Consider the following 18,308-nt stretch of genomic DNA (forward strand, 5'->3'; position numbering starts at 1 on the left):
GTTAGATATAAGACTTAGTTATATTCCTAAGTGTTATTCAGGAATCCTAACACATATTATGTTTGTACTTGTATATCACACAACAAACATCATACATAACACATATATATAACACCAAAACATGTAATCGATCATTACCAAATCATAAAGTCCATAATCTATCAATTACATATATAGATACGACATAAATTAACATAATGTCTCAATCTAAACGACATATCAAATCTAAGTTGCTGTTGTCACATCAACGTGCATCAACATAACCCCTTTATATTATTTTAATAAGCAAATTGAAGTTACCATACCACTTTTAACCTATAAATAAATATTTATAATAGATGTCTGATCACATCACCGCCTTTCCTACTTTTATAAACCATTCAGTCATTCACCCACCACTCCAAATTAATCAAACACATAAATTGTTGGACCCATTTTTTATTCATTATAATCATCACCATCACATAAACATTTCTTTTCAATCATCGTTCGAACTCCATGTCTCCATGGTTTTGAAGCCGTTGATGGTTAGAAGAAATGGTTGGTATCCATAAGATGTTGATTTCTACCTGAATAATTTTTGAAGCACTTTTAGAAGCAACAGATCGAGTTCTATGCTTAGAAGAGATATTTTCTTATTAACTAATTATCAATCAACAGATGTCATTTTTATTTTTACTGGCATATCATCTATTGAACCTTTTGTGCTATAAACTTGGAAAGTTTGAACGAAAGAGATGATATGACCAAAAGCAAGCCATGGCAAAATGTAAAAGATTAACTTTGGTTTTATTAGATTAAATAATTATTAAACAAAGAAAAGTAAACATCCCGGGCATCGGCGAAGACAACAAGAATCTTGATGAAATGCTCGACGCAGAAATGGGGGGAATGGGAGCATATTCGGCGCTGGCTGCCATGTAATCAATCGGGGTCGGGGTTTATCTTCCATACCATATGCTCTTATCATGAACAACACCACCCCATATGAATCTCATAGCCTTCATATCAAAACCGGCTAAAAAACACCCCATATTTTGTAGGATCATCATCAAACACACAAAAACAGATCTAAATAAAATCCCATAGCCTTTTACATATCTTATAATCTTACATTATTCGCATTACATTTGCGTATCAATCAAACCTTTTGTCTTCGTTTTTAATCAAAAACTGTTGGACACCATTCAATAATTGAACATTTTCTTGATAATCAAATTCGAATTGCAACAAGATATAACAAGTAAATTAACTATTAACTAATCAATATAAGAAAGAAAAAGAACAGAAACATAAAAAAAAAAAAAGAGAAGGCAAAACGGGCTGAGGGTTCTGTTAAACAGGGGGCCCTTAAAACTGATTTCGGGCTACCCAAGTAAACCCGTCAGTTTCCCAGGGTACAACAGCCAAAGCAGTATGTACTACCGGAATTAACCAACAACCCGGAATTTACCTTCAAGAACAGTTTGAAGAGAAGTGAAAGAAAAGAGTTGATGATCCAGATTTTTGAAGTGTTAGTATTCTTTATTTTGTTGTTATTAATCTGATTCATATATATCAGATTTTTCTTTAAGTGGAAGACACATGTTAACTTTAGAAAGTTAACAACACCTCAACACTAGGTGTCAAAGGCAAGTGTTATTCCAGGTGTTAAACCAGGAATAAACCAACCCACTTAAGCCATAACAACAAAACACTGAGCCACCATTATGAGCCATGGAAGCCATAATCAAGCCACACTGAACTAGCCAAAAATAAAGACCGGCTCAATAGCGAGCATGCGCCACATTACGCCACATCGCCCACGCCCCCGGTCTCGGGCTCGGGCGCGGGCGCGGCGGGTGCCTCGCACCCTCCTAGCCCACTTGGGGTGTAGCCCCTTATAAGGAATTATAATTCCTCCAACACTCATCCTTATAAACACACTTAATGTTTATTTTTCTAACAATGTGGGACAAACTCACATTGGTTAATTACTCTTTTAACTCCTTTTAATATATCTATTAACTTGGATATTCTATGTTTATTACATAAAATTTCCAACAATCCCCCACATTAATAGATATGGTTATTAAAGATAAATTCCGACAGTCAAGTATTGCAGGATAAGTAGGTGTTACCCTTTGAACTTTCCTTTGTGAGTGCACTTAGTCTCCTAGAAGTTAGTAGAACTTGATGTCTTTGAACTAACTCTTTTTTACGTAGACGTTATTGCACATCACACAATACTTTCCCTAGTCAGGTTAATTCCTCACTTTCGTGTCCGTTATGGTCATGGAACACTATCCTGGTTCTGCGAGAGCTCTAGGAATTGCGCCCCCACAATTCCATTCGAAGCGACCACACTTCTCTCTAACATAGGTGATTGCTAACAATCATTAAAAGCTATAAGCTTAACCTCTATGATATCACTGATTTGATATAGGAATGGGCTAGGAAAATTTGCAACTCACTTTATTGTGGTGGGTTCTCCCCCCACAGTGATTGTAAACTCCCTTTGATGTTTGGGGTGCTCCCCCACAATGACCTCCTCTATTCGTAAAATTAGGTTGTCCTATTGAACCTAGATCATGGGATCTCCATTTACATCTAGGTTAGGTTTTCCTTCGTACAAATTTACTCAATGGGCTTTAGCCCCATTCCTCTCGATGACTTATAAACTGCCTCACTACTTAAACCTTTAGTTAGCGGATCCGCAATGTTATCCTTTGACCTCATATAGTCAACAGTGATAACCCCTGTTGTGAGCAGTTGTCGTATACTATTATGCCTACGACGAATATGTCTTGACTTGCCATTATACATTATGTTTTGAGCTCTACCAATAGCCGATTGGCAATCACAATTTATACAAACAGCCGTTAATGGCTTTGGTCATCTTGGAACATATTCCAAGAAATGACGTAGCCATTCTGCTTCTTCTCTAGATTTATCCAATGCTATAAATTCAGATTCCATCGTGGATCTAACAATTAGCGTTTGCTTGGACGATTTCCAAGTTATAGCTGCTCCTCCAAGAGTAAATACATATCCACTTGTGGATTTGGAATCTTTTATATCGGATATCCAATTAGCATCACTATATCCTTCCAATACAACTGGATCTCGACCAAAATGCAGCCCATAATTTTTTGTATATCTTAAGTATCTTAGTAACCTAGTCATAGCCTTCCAATGCTCCAAACTAGGATTACTAGTATATCTACTTAGCCTACTAACAGCATAGGCTAAGTCAGGCCTAGTTTTTGTCATGAGATACATTAAGCTGCCAATTACCCTTGAGTACTCCAATTGAGCAACACCTTCACCTCTATTTTTCGATAGGTGTTGCGTGGTATCTATTGGAGATCGAGCGAATCTTGAGTCCTCGGGACTGAATTTCTCAAGGATCTTGTCCACATAGTGAGATTGACTTAACACTAGACAATCTTGGGTTCGAGTAATTTTCATTCCAAGAATGACATCTGCTAAACCCATATCCTTCATGTCAAATCTCGCCTTCAACATGTCTTTGGTAGATTTGATCATACTATCATCACTACCCACAATGAGTATGTCATCGACATATAGACAAATTATAACATATCCCTTAGATATGTCTTTGACATAAACACATTTATCACACTCATTAATCCTGAAACCATTGTCGAGCATGACTTGATCAAACTTTTGGTGCCATTGCTTTGGAGCTTGTTTCAATCCGTACAAAGACTTGACAAGTTTACAAACTTTGTCCTCCTGGCTAGGAGCGGAAAAACCCTCAGGTTGCTCCATATATATTTCTTCATCAAGCTCTCCATTGAGAAAGGCAGTTTTTACATCCATTTGATGTATTTCCAAATTTCTTAATGCTGCAATCGCAAGCACCAATCTGATCGAAGTTACTCGAGTTACAGGCGCATATGTGTCAAAGTAATCAAGATCTTTCTTTTGTCTATATCCTTTGACCACAAGTCTTGCCTTGTACTTATCAATAGAGCCATCAGCTTTCATCTTTTTCTTGAATATCCAACGATGTTCAAGTGGTTTACAACCAGGTGGAAGACGAACTAATTCCCAAGTACGATTCTGCAAAATAGAATCAATTTCACTCTTGATGGCTTCTTTCCATTGAGGCGCTTCTTGTGAAGTAACCACTTCATGATATGTTTGAGGTTCACTCATAACCATATAAGAAACAAAATCAGGCCCGAAAGATTTTTCAATCATTTGCCTTTTTCTTCTTCGCGGTTCTACTTCTTCTTCCTCTGATTGTTCTTGATGATCATCTGGAACAATCTTATCAACCGGAGTTGATGTAGAAGCTTTTCCTTGATCCAAATGAGGAAACACATTTTCAAAAAATGAAGCATTTCTTGACTCAAGTATACTGTTTTTGTGTATTTCCGGGTTCTTAGACTCATGTACTAGAAACCGATATGCACTACTATGTTCAGCAAGATTTGAGGATTCACAATCGCTACCATGCTTAGCATATCCTATGAATACACAATCAACAGTTTTTTGTCCTATCTTTTGAACTTTAGGTGGTGGAACCACCCCCTTTGCTAAACACCCCCACACTTTCAAGAACTTATAGGATGGTTTTCTATTAAACCATAACTCATAAGGTGTAACATCCTTTTTCTTGAAAGGTATTTTGTTCAAAAGATAGTTTGCTGATAAAACTGCATCTCCCCACATATCTTGTCCTAAGCCCGAGCTTATTAACATGGTATTCATCATCTCTTTAAGAGTTTGATTTTTCCTTTCAACAATGCCATTTTGTTGTGGGGTATAAGGAGTTGTTTGCTCATGGATAATACCATTTTGAGCACAAATTTCAGCAAAAGGAGAAACATATTCACCTCCTCTATCGCTCCTTAATCTTTTAATCTTTTTGTTGAGTTGATTCTCAACTTCATTTTTGTACAAGATAAACTTATCTATTGCTTCATTCTTGCTCTTTAGCAAGTATACATAGCAATATCTTGTACAATCATCAATAAAGGTAATGAAATATTTGTTACCACCTTGAGTGGGAATCGATCTAAAATCACATACATTGGTATGGATTAAATCAAGTGGCTCGGTGTTTCGTTCAATGGATTTGAAAGATTTCGTTGTTTGTTTAGCTTCAACACAAGTTGGACATTTAGAATTAGAATCAATGTTAAAAGATGGTATACAGTTTAACTTAATTAAACGACGCATTGAATTAAAATTCACATGTCCAAGACGATTATGCCAAATATTAGAAGACTCAATCAAATAAGCGGAAGTAGAAGCATTTTCATTCACTTGTTTAATAGGTACAACATTGAGCTTAAACATCCCATTAAGGGCATAACCTTGACCAACATACAAACCACGTTTAGTTAACACAAACTTATCACTTTCAAACACTAAACGAAACCCATTCTTGTTAAGCAACCAACCCGACACAAGACTCTTGCGCAATTCAGGAACATACAACATATTGGTTAACTTGAGCTCTCTCCCCGAAGTCCACTTAAGGATCACATCGCCTTCACCCTTGATATCGGCGGTGGCGGCATTTCCCATATACAACTTGTCTTCACCGGATACTTCTTTCAAGTTACGGAACATAGTCTTATCCGGACACACATGACGGGTTGCACCCGTATCAACCCACCATCCTTTGATTCCATCGGTGGTAAGATTGACCTCTTCCAACTTAGCCGTGAGGTCGGAAATCATAGCAACAAGAGGCATGTCATCTTCGACCATATTTGCCCTTTCCTTCCTTGGATTCTTGCATTGATCAGCTCGGTGACCAGATTCACCACAATTGTAGCACTTCCCTTTGAACAAACTAACCTTCTTCTTCATACCACCATTCTTTGGACTCAAATCCATCTTTTTTCCTTTGTTCTTCTTAATAGAACCTTTCCCTTTACCCTTGAAATTACCTTTTCCTTTGGAACTTTGGCCATGCTCAACAAAGTTGGCCTTAGCAAGACCTTCAATATGACCACCATTTTGAGCAACTCTATTGTCTTCCTCAATTCGAAGACGAACAACAAGCTCTTCAACGGTCATAGGTTTTCGCTTATGCTTAAGGTAATTTTTAAAATCCAACCAACTTGGGGGCAACTTTTCAATCATGGAAGCAACTTGAAATGTTTCACCAAGAACCATTCCTTCTGATAAGATTTCACTGATTATGATTTGCAATTCTTCAACCTGTGCCATAACAGTTTTAGAGTCAACCATTTTAAACTCTAAAAACCTTGCAACTATGAACTTTTTAGTTTCGGCATCTTCGGTTTTGTATTTCTTTTGCAAAGACTCCCATAATTCTTTGGCAATTGTTATTTTGCAAAATACATTATATAGTGAATCAACAAGGCCATTTAACACATAGTTTCGGCATAGATATTCAGAATGCTTCCAAGCATCAACAGCACTTACTGATTGAGCATCAGTAGAACCTTCAGGAATTCGAGGTGCTGTTTCAGTTAGGAATCTCGCAAGATTCAAAGTGGTCAAATAGAACAACATCTTTGGTTGCCACATCTTGAAGTTGTTACCAGAAAACTTTTCTGGTTTTCATAGTGGTTGGCCATAGTTTGGGCAGCTTGGGTACCTACTAAAGGTCCCATGCTTGTAGAGACAGTATGTCCTACAGATTGAGAAACATTTGCACCAACGGTGTTGGTGGTGGTAGAAGAAGTAGTTCCATTAGTAGAGGAGTTCATTTCAGTAGCCATTTCTGAAATAGAACAATCAAAGTTTTACTAAAAAACTTGTAGAAGTTAAAGACTAATTTAAATGAATAACTTTACAGAAAAGTATATAACAAAGTTTTGGAAAAACATATTTCTGTAATTCGAATTAACAGAATGGTGAAGAAAGAAAACTCAGTTTTAAGATTGTTGGACACCATTCAATAATTGAACATTTTCTTGATAATCAAATTCGAATTGCAACAAGATATAACAAGTAAATTAACTATTAACTAATCAATATAAGAAAGAAAAAAAACAGAAACATAAAAAAAAAAAAGAAGAAGGCAAAACGGGCTGAGGGTTCTGTTAAACAGGGGGCCCTTAAAACTGATTTCGGGCTACCCAAGTAAACCCGTCAGTTTCCCAGGGTACAACAGCCAAAGCAGTATGTACTACCGGAATTAACCAACAACCCGGAATTTACCTTCAAGAACAGTTTGAAGAGAAGTGAAAGAAAAGAGTTGATGATCCAGATTTTTGAAGTGTTAGTATTCTTTATTTTGTTGTTATTAATCTGATTCATATATATCAGATTTTTCTTTAAGTGGAAGACACATGTTAACTTTAGAAAGTTAACAACACCTCAACACTAGGTGTCAAAGGCAAGTGTTATTCCAGGTGTTAAACCAGGAATAAACCAACCCACTTAAGCCATAACAACAAAACACTGAGCCACCATTATGAGCCATGGAAGCCATAATCAAGCCACACTGAACTAGCCAAAAATAAAGACGGCTCGCGGCGATGTGAGTGTGCTAAGTGCGCCACATCGCCCACGCCCCCCGGTCTCGGGCTCGGGCACGGGTGCGGGCGCGTCGGGTGCTTTGCACCCTCCTAGCCCACTTGGGGTGTAGCCCCTTATAAGGAATTATAATTCCTCCAACACTCATCTTTATAAATACACTTAATGTTTATTCTTCTACCAATGTGGGACAAACTCACATTAGTTAATTACTCTTTCAACTCCTTTTAACATATCTATTAACTTGGATATTCTATGTTATTACATAAAATTTCCAACAAAAACTATATATACATATATATACACACGCACACACGCACAATGATGATGATGAAGTCAATGGCGGCGCAGATCCGGTCACCACCCGCACCAAGATCTGGCTACCTATCATGTGGTGACGCGATAGTGACTTTTAGGTGGCTTGGCGCTGACGACGCGATGGCGACAACACGATGACAAAGATGGCATCAGGTGGTGTTATGAGTTGGATGATTGCACTTTTTCTGGCGTGGTGGGGGGCAGTCCGGTTGTGGGGTGGCCGGAATCAGAATAGGGAGAGAAAGATTAGTGTTTGTAAAGTGTATTTGTGTATTTCTTATATACAAGTATTATATTATATGGAAGTTAATTATTTTTGTAGTGTTTTGTGGTGTATCTCGTTTTCCCGGCGATGTGGGGCGGCGGCCCGATGGTGGGTGGCCGGAATCAGAAAAGGGGGGGTGGAGAGAGGTAGATGAATGGCTGCAAAGTGTGTTTTTTTATGCAAGTATATTATCTATATGTTATATATTATATTATACCTATTTATTATTAAATAAATTAAATAAATAGAGGTCAAAGGGTTCCAGTTGTACACATAGATGCCAAGTAAGCAATAACTTACTCCACATCATACCATAACCGGTAGAGACCCTTAATAGAAGTTTCTCCCGGTTTAGTTCCCCACAATAGATATTTTAAAAATTTGGTCCTAAAACAGGATTTTGTAACAAGTTAAGATAATTTCCAATCAATTATATTCAAAGATACAAAAAAGAAATCATAAGGTTTTAATTTTAACTGTACAGGCTCTACTGTTTAGCTTAATCTACTTGAAATACGTACAATTTTTTTAAATCGTTAAGGCTCAATTTGGTCACCGCTTGTTTTGAAAATCATGAGACAAAAGGTGTCCGAACAGCTTAGTCATTCTAGCGGCTAGGCACCAAAAAAGGAAAGATTTTTAGCAACAAATGTGGTTCATTTTGAATAACTATTAGTCAGTGGAGAAACAAATAAAACATAAACACTACCACAAACACATAATAGCAATAATAATAAAGGATTTAAGTACTATATAGTATGATAAAATGACAGAAATGAAAGCATTTATAAATTAAACGAACATAAGGGTAAAAATAGAAACTCTAAGGGGGAGGGAGTACTGGCGGTGAATGTTGTTTGCCAAGCGGCAATCATCGGCAACATCACCGTCACCTATCGGCGAAGGCATTCGGTGATGGTGGATCGGTGAACTTTGCCGAGTGGAGAGAGGAGAGAGCCGTTGTGGTTGGGGTCCACAAGGGTCATAAATTTAACCATTTGAAGATTTTTAGGAAAAATTTTTTTTTACTTCTAACTATCACAGGTGGACGTACTCTAGAGTACAATACTACAATGTATGATACATTCATACATTGATACCAAACAGCTTTTGTCATAGTGGTTGACTGATTGTGGAGGTGGGAGGCTTTGCTACTTGGATTCAAATCGACGCATCGTCATTTAAATACTAACTTCTGAAAAATCTAACTAATCTTTGCATTTAGAAAAAATATATATATATATATATACAATGTGTATATGACACTAAATAAATACTATATATCGAATCCCAACAATATTTGTAACTTCACCAAAAACTGATAAAAGGTTTCAAGTATATGATTCACATCTATACCTACAGACCTACAGTATATCAATTATCAAAGTGCTCCCCAACCCCAAGTGAATAGTGATTCACGTTGTTGGCTAAAGTAGTTTGGATTATGATATAATTTATCCTTATTTTTAGGTAACATATATATGTATTAGTATTTATACCTGCATCAAACCGTGACCTACTAACCTCTATTAATTTGGCTGGTGCAATTGTGCAAAGCACGGGCAAGAAAAATCCTGATATTTTCCAACGGTTGTGAGAACTGTGATGAACATAAACGACTTCGACTAATAAAAGTTCTAGCATCATGAGCAATTAAGACAATATGTTTAAAAAGAAAATGAAATTTTCTTTAAAAAATGTTACTCAGAGACATCCTGAAATTTAAACCTGTAATACTTGAATCATGCTTTAAAACTGTCAATACATCCTATGATACTCAACTTTTGACCATCAATGTAAACTTCATTTCCACAATTACTTTTCAATCAAACAAAACTCATAACTTATAAGAAATTAGTATAGTATGAGGGTCAGAAATAAATCGATAATGTAATAACGGGTCAAATTCCAGGCTCACATGTATTATCCAAAAACACAGGCAAGTTAAACCCGGATCAATAAATTCATGTTAAATAAGAACTGGTTTCAATGAAAGGAATAAGTTATTCTGAACTTCATAAGTACTAAAACATGATAGACAACTCACTGGCATTTCTGTAACCTTTTCTAAGCTTTCGAGTTCATGGTGAAGTCAATGCACGTCTGGCAACCGCAATCAGAAAACCGACAAGTGGCGCATCCGAAACAAACACATGATGTGCAGCCTCTACAGGTTGGGGAATGCACACAGCCTCTGTACACCCTCCTGCTTGCTCTTTCCTCATCATCATCACATGTTATTCTGAAATACAGATACATAAAATGTTAATAAAAACAAGTAGACAAACATAAAAAGTTGTATATTGTCATTCTAATTACATGCCAACCATCAAAACCATGCGTATGTGGATCACTGAATTAGAAGTGACAGACTTTAAATGTAACATTGAAATGCATCAAGCCATCAAACCAAAATTAGTAAAATTTGACGTGGACTAAAACCGATGCATAATATCAGATTATCAGGATAGTTTTTTTTGGTGACACTAATCTAAGGTTTTCGTGTTTGCCTGTTTGATCAAAGAACTGGCTTGACTTTACATTTTTTCTTTCAAATTTAGCACTGATGTTGTGTACACTAAGCCAAACAGTAATCACAACTCGTATAAAATTTGTTATCCACAATATACATAGGGGGCATGCTGGCACAAATTAGCATCACTAAAAAGTTAAACCAACTTATTGAATGGCAGTTCAAAATAGTCGAACATTTCAAAACAGATACGTATAACAAACTTATTTTCACTCACGATTCTTGTGATAAAAATTTGTAACCATCACTTTATCACTACCCTGCATGTAAGCATTATGAACACATAACTGGACGTAAACAACACACAGCGATAAATTAAAGGGAAAATTTCAACCCATTTACCTAGAAAAGTGTTTATTTGGGAAATAATCTACTTCTACCTGGCCAAATGGATAGAAATTGACTAACAGTGGGTATCCTCTTATCACTTTATTAAAAAGTTGATGTAAACTATTCTCTCGTTTAGCAGTATTTAAGATGGGTTGTGGGTTCTAGACCCAATGTGGACAACTTCTACATATGTGGCAAATTGGCTTTCAATTTAAAGGGACAAAAACATATAGGCATTGTCAAACGATCCCAACCTGAACCTGATACCCAAACACCCAAACTGCCCAAGGTCCCAAATCCCAATGTTGTCACACCTAGTATTAGTAGTAATAATGCAGCAGCGATAAACAATTTAACTAATCACACTTCCCTAGTTCGCTTAATTTAACTAATCATACTTCCCAAGTATTACAGTCATACTTAATTTTTCTAAGATGGTTTGTTTATTTGCTTCAAAAAGTCTGTTACAAAAATTATAAATTCAATAAAAATCAATAATCATAACACAATTGAAAGAGGGTAAGAATGCATACTTGTCATAAGGCATATCACAACACTTCCAGTTAGCATTTATAAAAGCATCATGATAAGACCGACATTCCTCTTTCGTACGAAGACGAAACCTTCGTTGCTTATTGCACTGTGTGCACCTAAGAAATTCATCCCGGTGACAAAGGCGACCTGCTTGTGATCTGTTTGACCCGTTGCTCAATGCTTGATTGTAATATTTCAAAAGTGCAGTTTTTGACAATGGAACCTTCTCTCCATCAACAATCACCCAAACATTATTTTTCCATTTCCTTGAAGTTTCTCTTCCAGAATGCTTCTCAAATGCAGCTGGGCTCAACTTGTCTAAGCATCAATGAAAAAGCATTAAACTTAACGATTAATAAAAGATAGATGCATTATATTATAGTCACATTATTTAACAGCTGAAAAGCCAAATCATTTAGGCTATTGATGGGGAATAATGACAACATTGAAATAGATTTTATGGTATAGGTAAAACTTTACAACTAGATGCAAAACAAGCCACAATCAATAAGGGGATGTTAAAAAAGGGACTGATACATTTAAGAATACTAGTTATTTTATCAGCTCAAAAGATAAGGTACATAAACTGGCTGCATCATAGTAAAAACACTGATTTAAAAATAAAAAAAAAAACGCCTCAGCCATATAGTCAAAGCGCCTAGTGGGAATGCGTAACGTAGTTCAGCTGAATAAAATAGAGCTTATTAGTAAGATCATTAAAACCTGGTTAATAATAATCAAACAACTAGCCACACTCTTATATGAGTTTTGTAATAGATATAATAAGAATCAACACTTCTATTTTGAAGTTGGATAAACAGGACCCATAATATAAAAATGTTAAAAGAACGGACATGAATATTGCATTGCATGACACAGTAAGTGGTCTTGGATGCCAAACAAACTACTGTATAAAACTTAAATAAATGAAAAATCACATAAAATGGGACATGTTCAATTGATATCAGAACAGTTCAAGAAAGACATAAAGAGGAAGTCGATTGGCTTTTTCTTACATGTCATCCAGCTAAATAAGTCTAATATTAATTAGGCGTTCTTATCTTATGCTTCCACTTCACTTTTTGAATGATTGAAGTAGCTATTTACCACAATATCCCTTTGGAATGAAGCTGGGATTCCTTTAAAAAAGTCAGCTGTTGAACCTTAACGATTACTAAACTTTTAACTGGCTGGACCCGGCAAGTGCCATCGTTCTAAACCCCAAATCCTATCTAAAATCAGTCGAAAATGCATAAAATGATCACGCAACAAATAACACCATCCTAAAAGATTGTAGCAATGTCTTTAGATTAGAATAAGTCTCAACAGTAAATTTCTATGGGACCACATTATTTTATATAAATGCAGCAGTATATGCGTTTACAAGTAATCTTCCACAAGGATAAACTTTTCCATATATGATCATCTAAACACACACATATGTGTATATATATAGATATATATTTATGTATTTGGAAAAGCTCTTTCCTCTAAAGATAGGGGTCAAGTGTTCAATCCTTACTCCTTGCAGACCAGAGGTCCTTTACCTTAAGTACCGTAGGCCGGCTACATCTCACCTCCCCGTACACCGTCAAAGACCGTATTCAGTTGCATAACCAATATCGAGTGTTACTTACATACTAATTTATGTATATATATATATATATATCTCACTTTGTACAAAGTGGTAATCAGAAACAGAACTAGTATTCAAAGTATAACAAACCCCATTTTCATTCATATACCCTCCATTTTTAGACATGAGTACCTATATAGACGCAACGAATAAATACAAAGATGAAGAGATTAATAAAAATGCCCAAATTTCTTTCATTGAGACATATCATCATACACCTTACGTGCATCAACTACCGAATATACTAATAGTGACACAAAAATATAAACACAATAACAACATGCAATGGGTGTAATGAGACAAAAAAATAAAAATAAAAGAAAAAAAAGGACAAGAAACCTTCATCACAGCCAGGAGTACATTCACAGGTAATTTCAAGATCACCATTGATATAGACTTTAAGAGTACCAACAGCATCACCATAACGATGGCTCGTGCATCCGCACGTGACCTCCACGTAATCCTCCCCACCACTACCTTGTTTAAACCCACTTATCTCTTTCACTTCTTCTTCACTGAACATCATTTTCACATTCTCCATCTCCCTCCCACTTATTTGTGTGTTTATACACGCACTGACACGCACACAGAGAAAGATAACAATTTATCTTTTAATTTTTTAAAAAGGAGAAAGTTTGTAAAGTTTATGATGAGAATCAAACAGGCAAGTCAAAGATACTTAAAGGGTAGCTAATAAAATATGTATTATCTTATCAAGTTTGTATCTTTTTTTTTTTTTATCACACACGTATATTTGTATGTATTTAGAGTGTGTGTGTGTGTGCGTGAAAAATGAGAGAAACCCAGAACAGAGAATGAAATAAAGGGAAAATGGCTCGAGAGAAATCTTCAACAAACACACATATCTGATATATATGTGTGTGTGTATATATATATATAGACAGAGAGAGATCTGAGAAAAGAAAGGAGGGCTCTCTTATTAAAAAAAAAAAGGGTTTTGTGTGTGTATTTAGTATGTGTAATGAGTGTGGGAGAGAGAGGGAGAGAGAGAGGGGGGTTGGGGTGTGTGAAATTGGTTGGTTTTGGAGTTATTGAATGATGTTCAATTAGCTGGCTGATTATAAAAAGGAAAAGAAAAAAACAAGAGTAGAAGTAATTTTGATTAATAGCAAAGTTCATGGGTGTAAAATGTAAATTTAAGTAAGTGAAAAGGTTGAAAATAGGCTGCGTTTTCTTGCATGATATGACCTGCAGAGAGTAGTGTAGGATCCTGAACCATGTAACATCATGATTTTACCATGTTTTATTGACAGGAAAATAACCTACATATTCCTTTTCTGTGGTGATTTTTCCTTTTATTTACTGTTGCCAATCTTTTCCTAAAAGTCAAACAACTTTGTCAAGTGAATATGTGATGAGATCTTAATTTAATAAGCATGTTTTATTTTCAACTTTGGGTGTTAATGTTAAAAAATTGGTAGTTACTAATGTTTAGAGTTGAGCTAGGTTGTGTTTTTAATTTCATGTATTCAAGGGGCAAGTATCTTCTAGCTACTAGCTCCGTTATATTAACATATCGTGCGCTAGCTAGGTTGTTAGACTTTGGTCAAAATTTGATTACTTAAGGTAAACGAAAACAAGAACATTGAAACTTTGGTAGGTGTTTCAAGGAGCAAGATTAGAATCTGAAGGTGATTAAACTTTTAATCGGTGATGCAAAAGGTATGAATCGTGACTCAAGTAGAAATAAGGAATGATGTTGGTGTGTTCACTAGCGGTCAAGATTTTGTGGGTAAATCCACCGGTCTTTGGCTGGATTCGACTTATGTGGTTGGTCCTTGGGTTGGTTTGGCGGTGAGAAGGCAGTGAGTTTTTACTGGTTAGGTTGTATGTTAATTACTCTTTTAAAATTATGAATACAATAATTTTAGATGATAAATCAACCTAATTGGTATACCTAAAAATCAATTTAATACTAGGATGATGATAAGTGAAAAAATTAAGGGGCAAGATTAGGAAGGAGAATTAGTGGAAGTCACATGTTAAATTTTTAAAGTATTAGGTTGATTTTTAAGCACATGAGTTAGTTTGATTAATAATTTTTCATTTTAGATATGACTTGAATCGAAACCGAAAGTTAATGCAATTTAGTAAGTGGGAATGGTTACTACTAACATCCAACCAAGGGTTTTTACATATGTTTTTACTGTTTATTAGGCAGCCATAATTATTGATAGTTTTGTACTTTGGTAGGGTTGTGGGCCACACAATACACCTATCATTATGTTTGGTTGTAAAAGACAAAAGGGAATTGATACCCTCGGAGATTGTCCACAAAACTTTTGTTATGGATTGTATTATGGAAATGAGGAATTGAGGATATAAGTTTACTACCATTTGACATGTTAGGTTAATGGATTTAGAAAATAGGAATCAAACCCAACAACTGTACATGTTTAAAATTTATCAGAATGTGGGTTTAAACATCACGTTTTCATTTCCTTTATATGTCATCCGGGCGTTGTCTCGGAAGACATTACATTTGTTAACGGTTTAATAAAAAATATTTATTCAAGAGATAAGGTGCCATAAACTTTTTGAAAAAAACATGTATTATTCAAATTATTAAAAACTGACATTTGTCAGTTAAAAATGAACTGTAAAAGTTCTGTGTGAAAGTGAAAGTTGTTCGCATAAAAGTTTAATGCTAAAAATGTAAGAGACTTAAAATATTGTGGTGAAAATAAAAGAAAATCAAAAAGTGTAAAAATTTAGTGATAAAAGTATAAGGGGTTAAAATGTTATGGTAAAAATAAAATGAATAGAAAGTTTATTATTCTTTACAAGTTTTCCCGTACATTTCTTTTTAATATATGTGTTATAAAGTTTGTTGCTAAAGTATAAGAGGTTAAAATGTTGTAGTTAAAATAAAAAATTATCAAAAAGTAAAAAAATTTAGTGTTAAAAGTGTAAGTAGTTAAGATATTGTGATGAAAATAAAAAGATTAAAAAGTTTACTAAGAATTATAAAAGTTTTGTTCTAAAAGTGTAAAGAGTAAAACTATTGTGGTGAAAATAAAAAATATAATAAAAAGTATATTATTCTATACACGTTTTCCAGTACCTTAAAATAAAAGAAAATTAAAAACTATGAAAGTTTAGTGCTAAAAGTGCAAAGAGTTAAATTATTGTGGTAAAAATAAAAAGAATACAAAGTTTACTAAAAAATATTATAGTTTAGTGCTAAAAGAGTAAAGATTGAAAGTTTTGTGGTGAAAATAAATAGAACAAAAAGTTTACTAAAAAGTATTATAGTTTAGTGCTAAAAATGTAAAGATTGAAATTTATGTGGTGAAAATAAAAAAAAATAACTATTCTTTACGCGTTAAAAAGTTTATTAAAAATTATTATAGTATAGTGCTAAAATGTAACACCCCAAATATTTTAAGGTAAAAGAAATTAACCCCTTTTTATAGTTTTGACATTAAATTAATTTTCTAGTATTTTATTTTTGTATATGGGGTTAATTTAGTTGTAACTTTAGCGGATAACGGGTAAAATACCCACCAATTTGAGAAGTGGGTCGTGGCACCCATAGGAAGTGCCAGACATTTTCTTTTGAATGTGAATCATACTTCCACTCTTAATTTAATTTCTTCTTCCCTTCATGCATTCCTTCTCCTATTATTTCAAAATCAAAGAAAAACTCATCCAAGAGCAAAGTCTTTAATCATCACCATCAAGTAATCTTTATTCAAGAATTCAAAAGCTAGGGTTTGTAGGTTGGTGGTGGTGGCCGAAATTTGAAGGAAAAAGGGGAAGAAATTGTGGCTTGAAAACCCTAATCTATTATCTTCTATTGTTGAGGTATTGATTTCCCCAAAATTTAGTTTCCTCTTTCTTTTGAAATTAGGGTTCATGGATGAACCAAATTGGAGGTTTTGCTAGAAATTGAATTATGATTGATTCTTCCCCAATTCCTTAGTTAACCTAGTTGTCATTGAGTTATATGATATGTTGTTTATGAAAATAATGAGTGCATGTGATAATTTTTAGTTCTTGAGAAAAGATGAATTTTGACTAGTTATGGAATTATTGATGAAAATGGTAGGTTGAACTACCTAGTGTGTTTGTTAAAGAAAATGAAACTCAATGACAAATGGGTTGGGTTTTGGGTCTAGGAAGGCTAGTGATTGAGTATGACCAGGTTGAGCTAGTCATAGTTGTGAATGTAAGCTTATGCATTTTACGATATGATCATAGGTTGAAGATTGCTTGTGCTTGTTCATTTAGCATTATTATCTTTGTTGCGGAGGAGGTGAGTATATTTGCATACCCTTATGTTTACGTTGGGTCAATTACCATGAGATGTGAATGTTCCAAGCATGGTAATTGATTTGGCATGAAGCCCATGTGGGGCATTGTTTATGAGGCCTAAGAACCTCCGGGGCCTAAGAATCCCGATAGTTGATGTGACATGAGGCCTAAGAACCTCCGGGGCCTAAGAATCCCGATAGATATGATTGTTTAGCTTATATGGATCCATATATGTATTGTTTGTGTGCAAGGTGAATATGTATATGTGACATGACGATGCCATAGGTTACATGTGAAAGTCCTTGTACTAAGCCCTCCTTCGTATTCGTAAATGTATGCAAGTATATTCACTAAGCCTTTGCTTATTTTTTAGTTGTTTACACTTTTATAGGTAGTTCTGGAAGAAGGAACTAGTGTTCTTGATTTGAAGGAAGTGATTTAGAGCTTCAAGTTGATTTTTTTTGGAAGCTCTTGAAGGTATTAGGTCATCCTTGGGTGGATGACAATCCTTTGGTGTAAATACCTAGTTGTCCCTCTCCTTTGGCTCTTGGCACATTTTGATGTGATGGTCATATTCCTTGTTAAATTATGCAAATGAACTGGTGTAAAGTTGTTAGAATGTTGTCTAGTTGCAATATGGATGAAAATTGTGTCAAATTGGGTAAATGACCCGTTTGGTGGTGTTCATGGGTTTTGAAACTAGATGTTGTTGTGTGAAAGTCAAAATGTGTTTATAATGTGGTTAGGAACTTTCAGTTTGCAGTTGGTGAAGCTCATTGTGTCATATGAAGGCTTTTAGTTGGTTCAAGTGTCAAAATGTTTAAAGGGTTGCTGGTCAGGTGTCCCACTGCGACGCAGTGGGGATGGTTTTTCCCACGGAAATAATTTCGTCTCTTCCCACTGCGGCGTAGTGGGGGACTTGTTTAACCCACTGCGGTGCA

The 18,308-nt window shown here is 35.2% G+C and overlaps 1 protein-coding gene across 1 annotated transcript; it reads right to left on the minus strand.

Annotated features, from left to right (window-relative positions):
- Positions 1-10,000: 10,000 nt before the first annotated feature.
- On the minus strand, positions 10,001-14,128 carry LOC122596119 (protein ULTRAPETALA 1-like). The gene is made up of 3 exons (XM_043768640.1): positions 13,429-14,128; positions 11,453-11,771; positions 10,001-10,298 (listed from the first exon to the last, which is right to left on the minus strand). Exons 1-3 carry the CDS (start codon positions 13,628-13,630, stop codon positions 10,124-10,126), a joined length of 696 nt encoding a protein of 231 aa, XP_043624575.1. The 5' UTR covers positions 13,631-14,128; the 3' UTR covers positions 10,001-10,123.
- Between the last annotated feature and the right edge of the window lie 4,180 nt (positions 14,129-18,308).

The sequence above is a fragment of the Erigeron canadensis genome, chromosome 4, assembly GCF_010389155.1.
Source record: "Erigeron canadensis isolate Cc75 chromosome 4, C_canadensis_v1, whole genome shotgun sequence".
Classification (NCBI taxonomy): Eukaryota; Viridiplantae; Streptophyta; class Magnoliopsida; order Asterales; family Asteraceae; genus Erigeron; species Erigeron canadensis.

Excerpts from the sequence above, each read along its gene's own strand:
- LOC122596119 (XM_043768640.1), bottom strand. The coding sequence starts at position 13,630 with ATGGAGAATGTGAAAATGATGTTCAGTGAAGAAGAAGTGAAAGAGATA. Across the intron at positions 11,772-13,428 it reads TACTCCTGGCTGTGATGAAG|ACAAGTTGAGCCCAGCTGCA; the intron begins GTTTCTTGTCCT and ends ATTGATGCTTAG. Across the intron at positions 10,299-11,452 it reads TGTGATATGCCTTATGACAA|AATAACATGTGATGATGATG; the intron begins GTATGCATTCTT and ends TCTGTATTTCAG.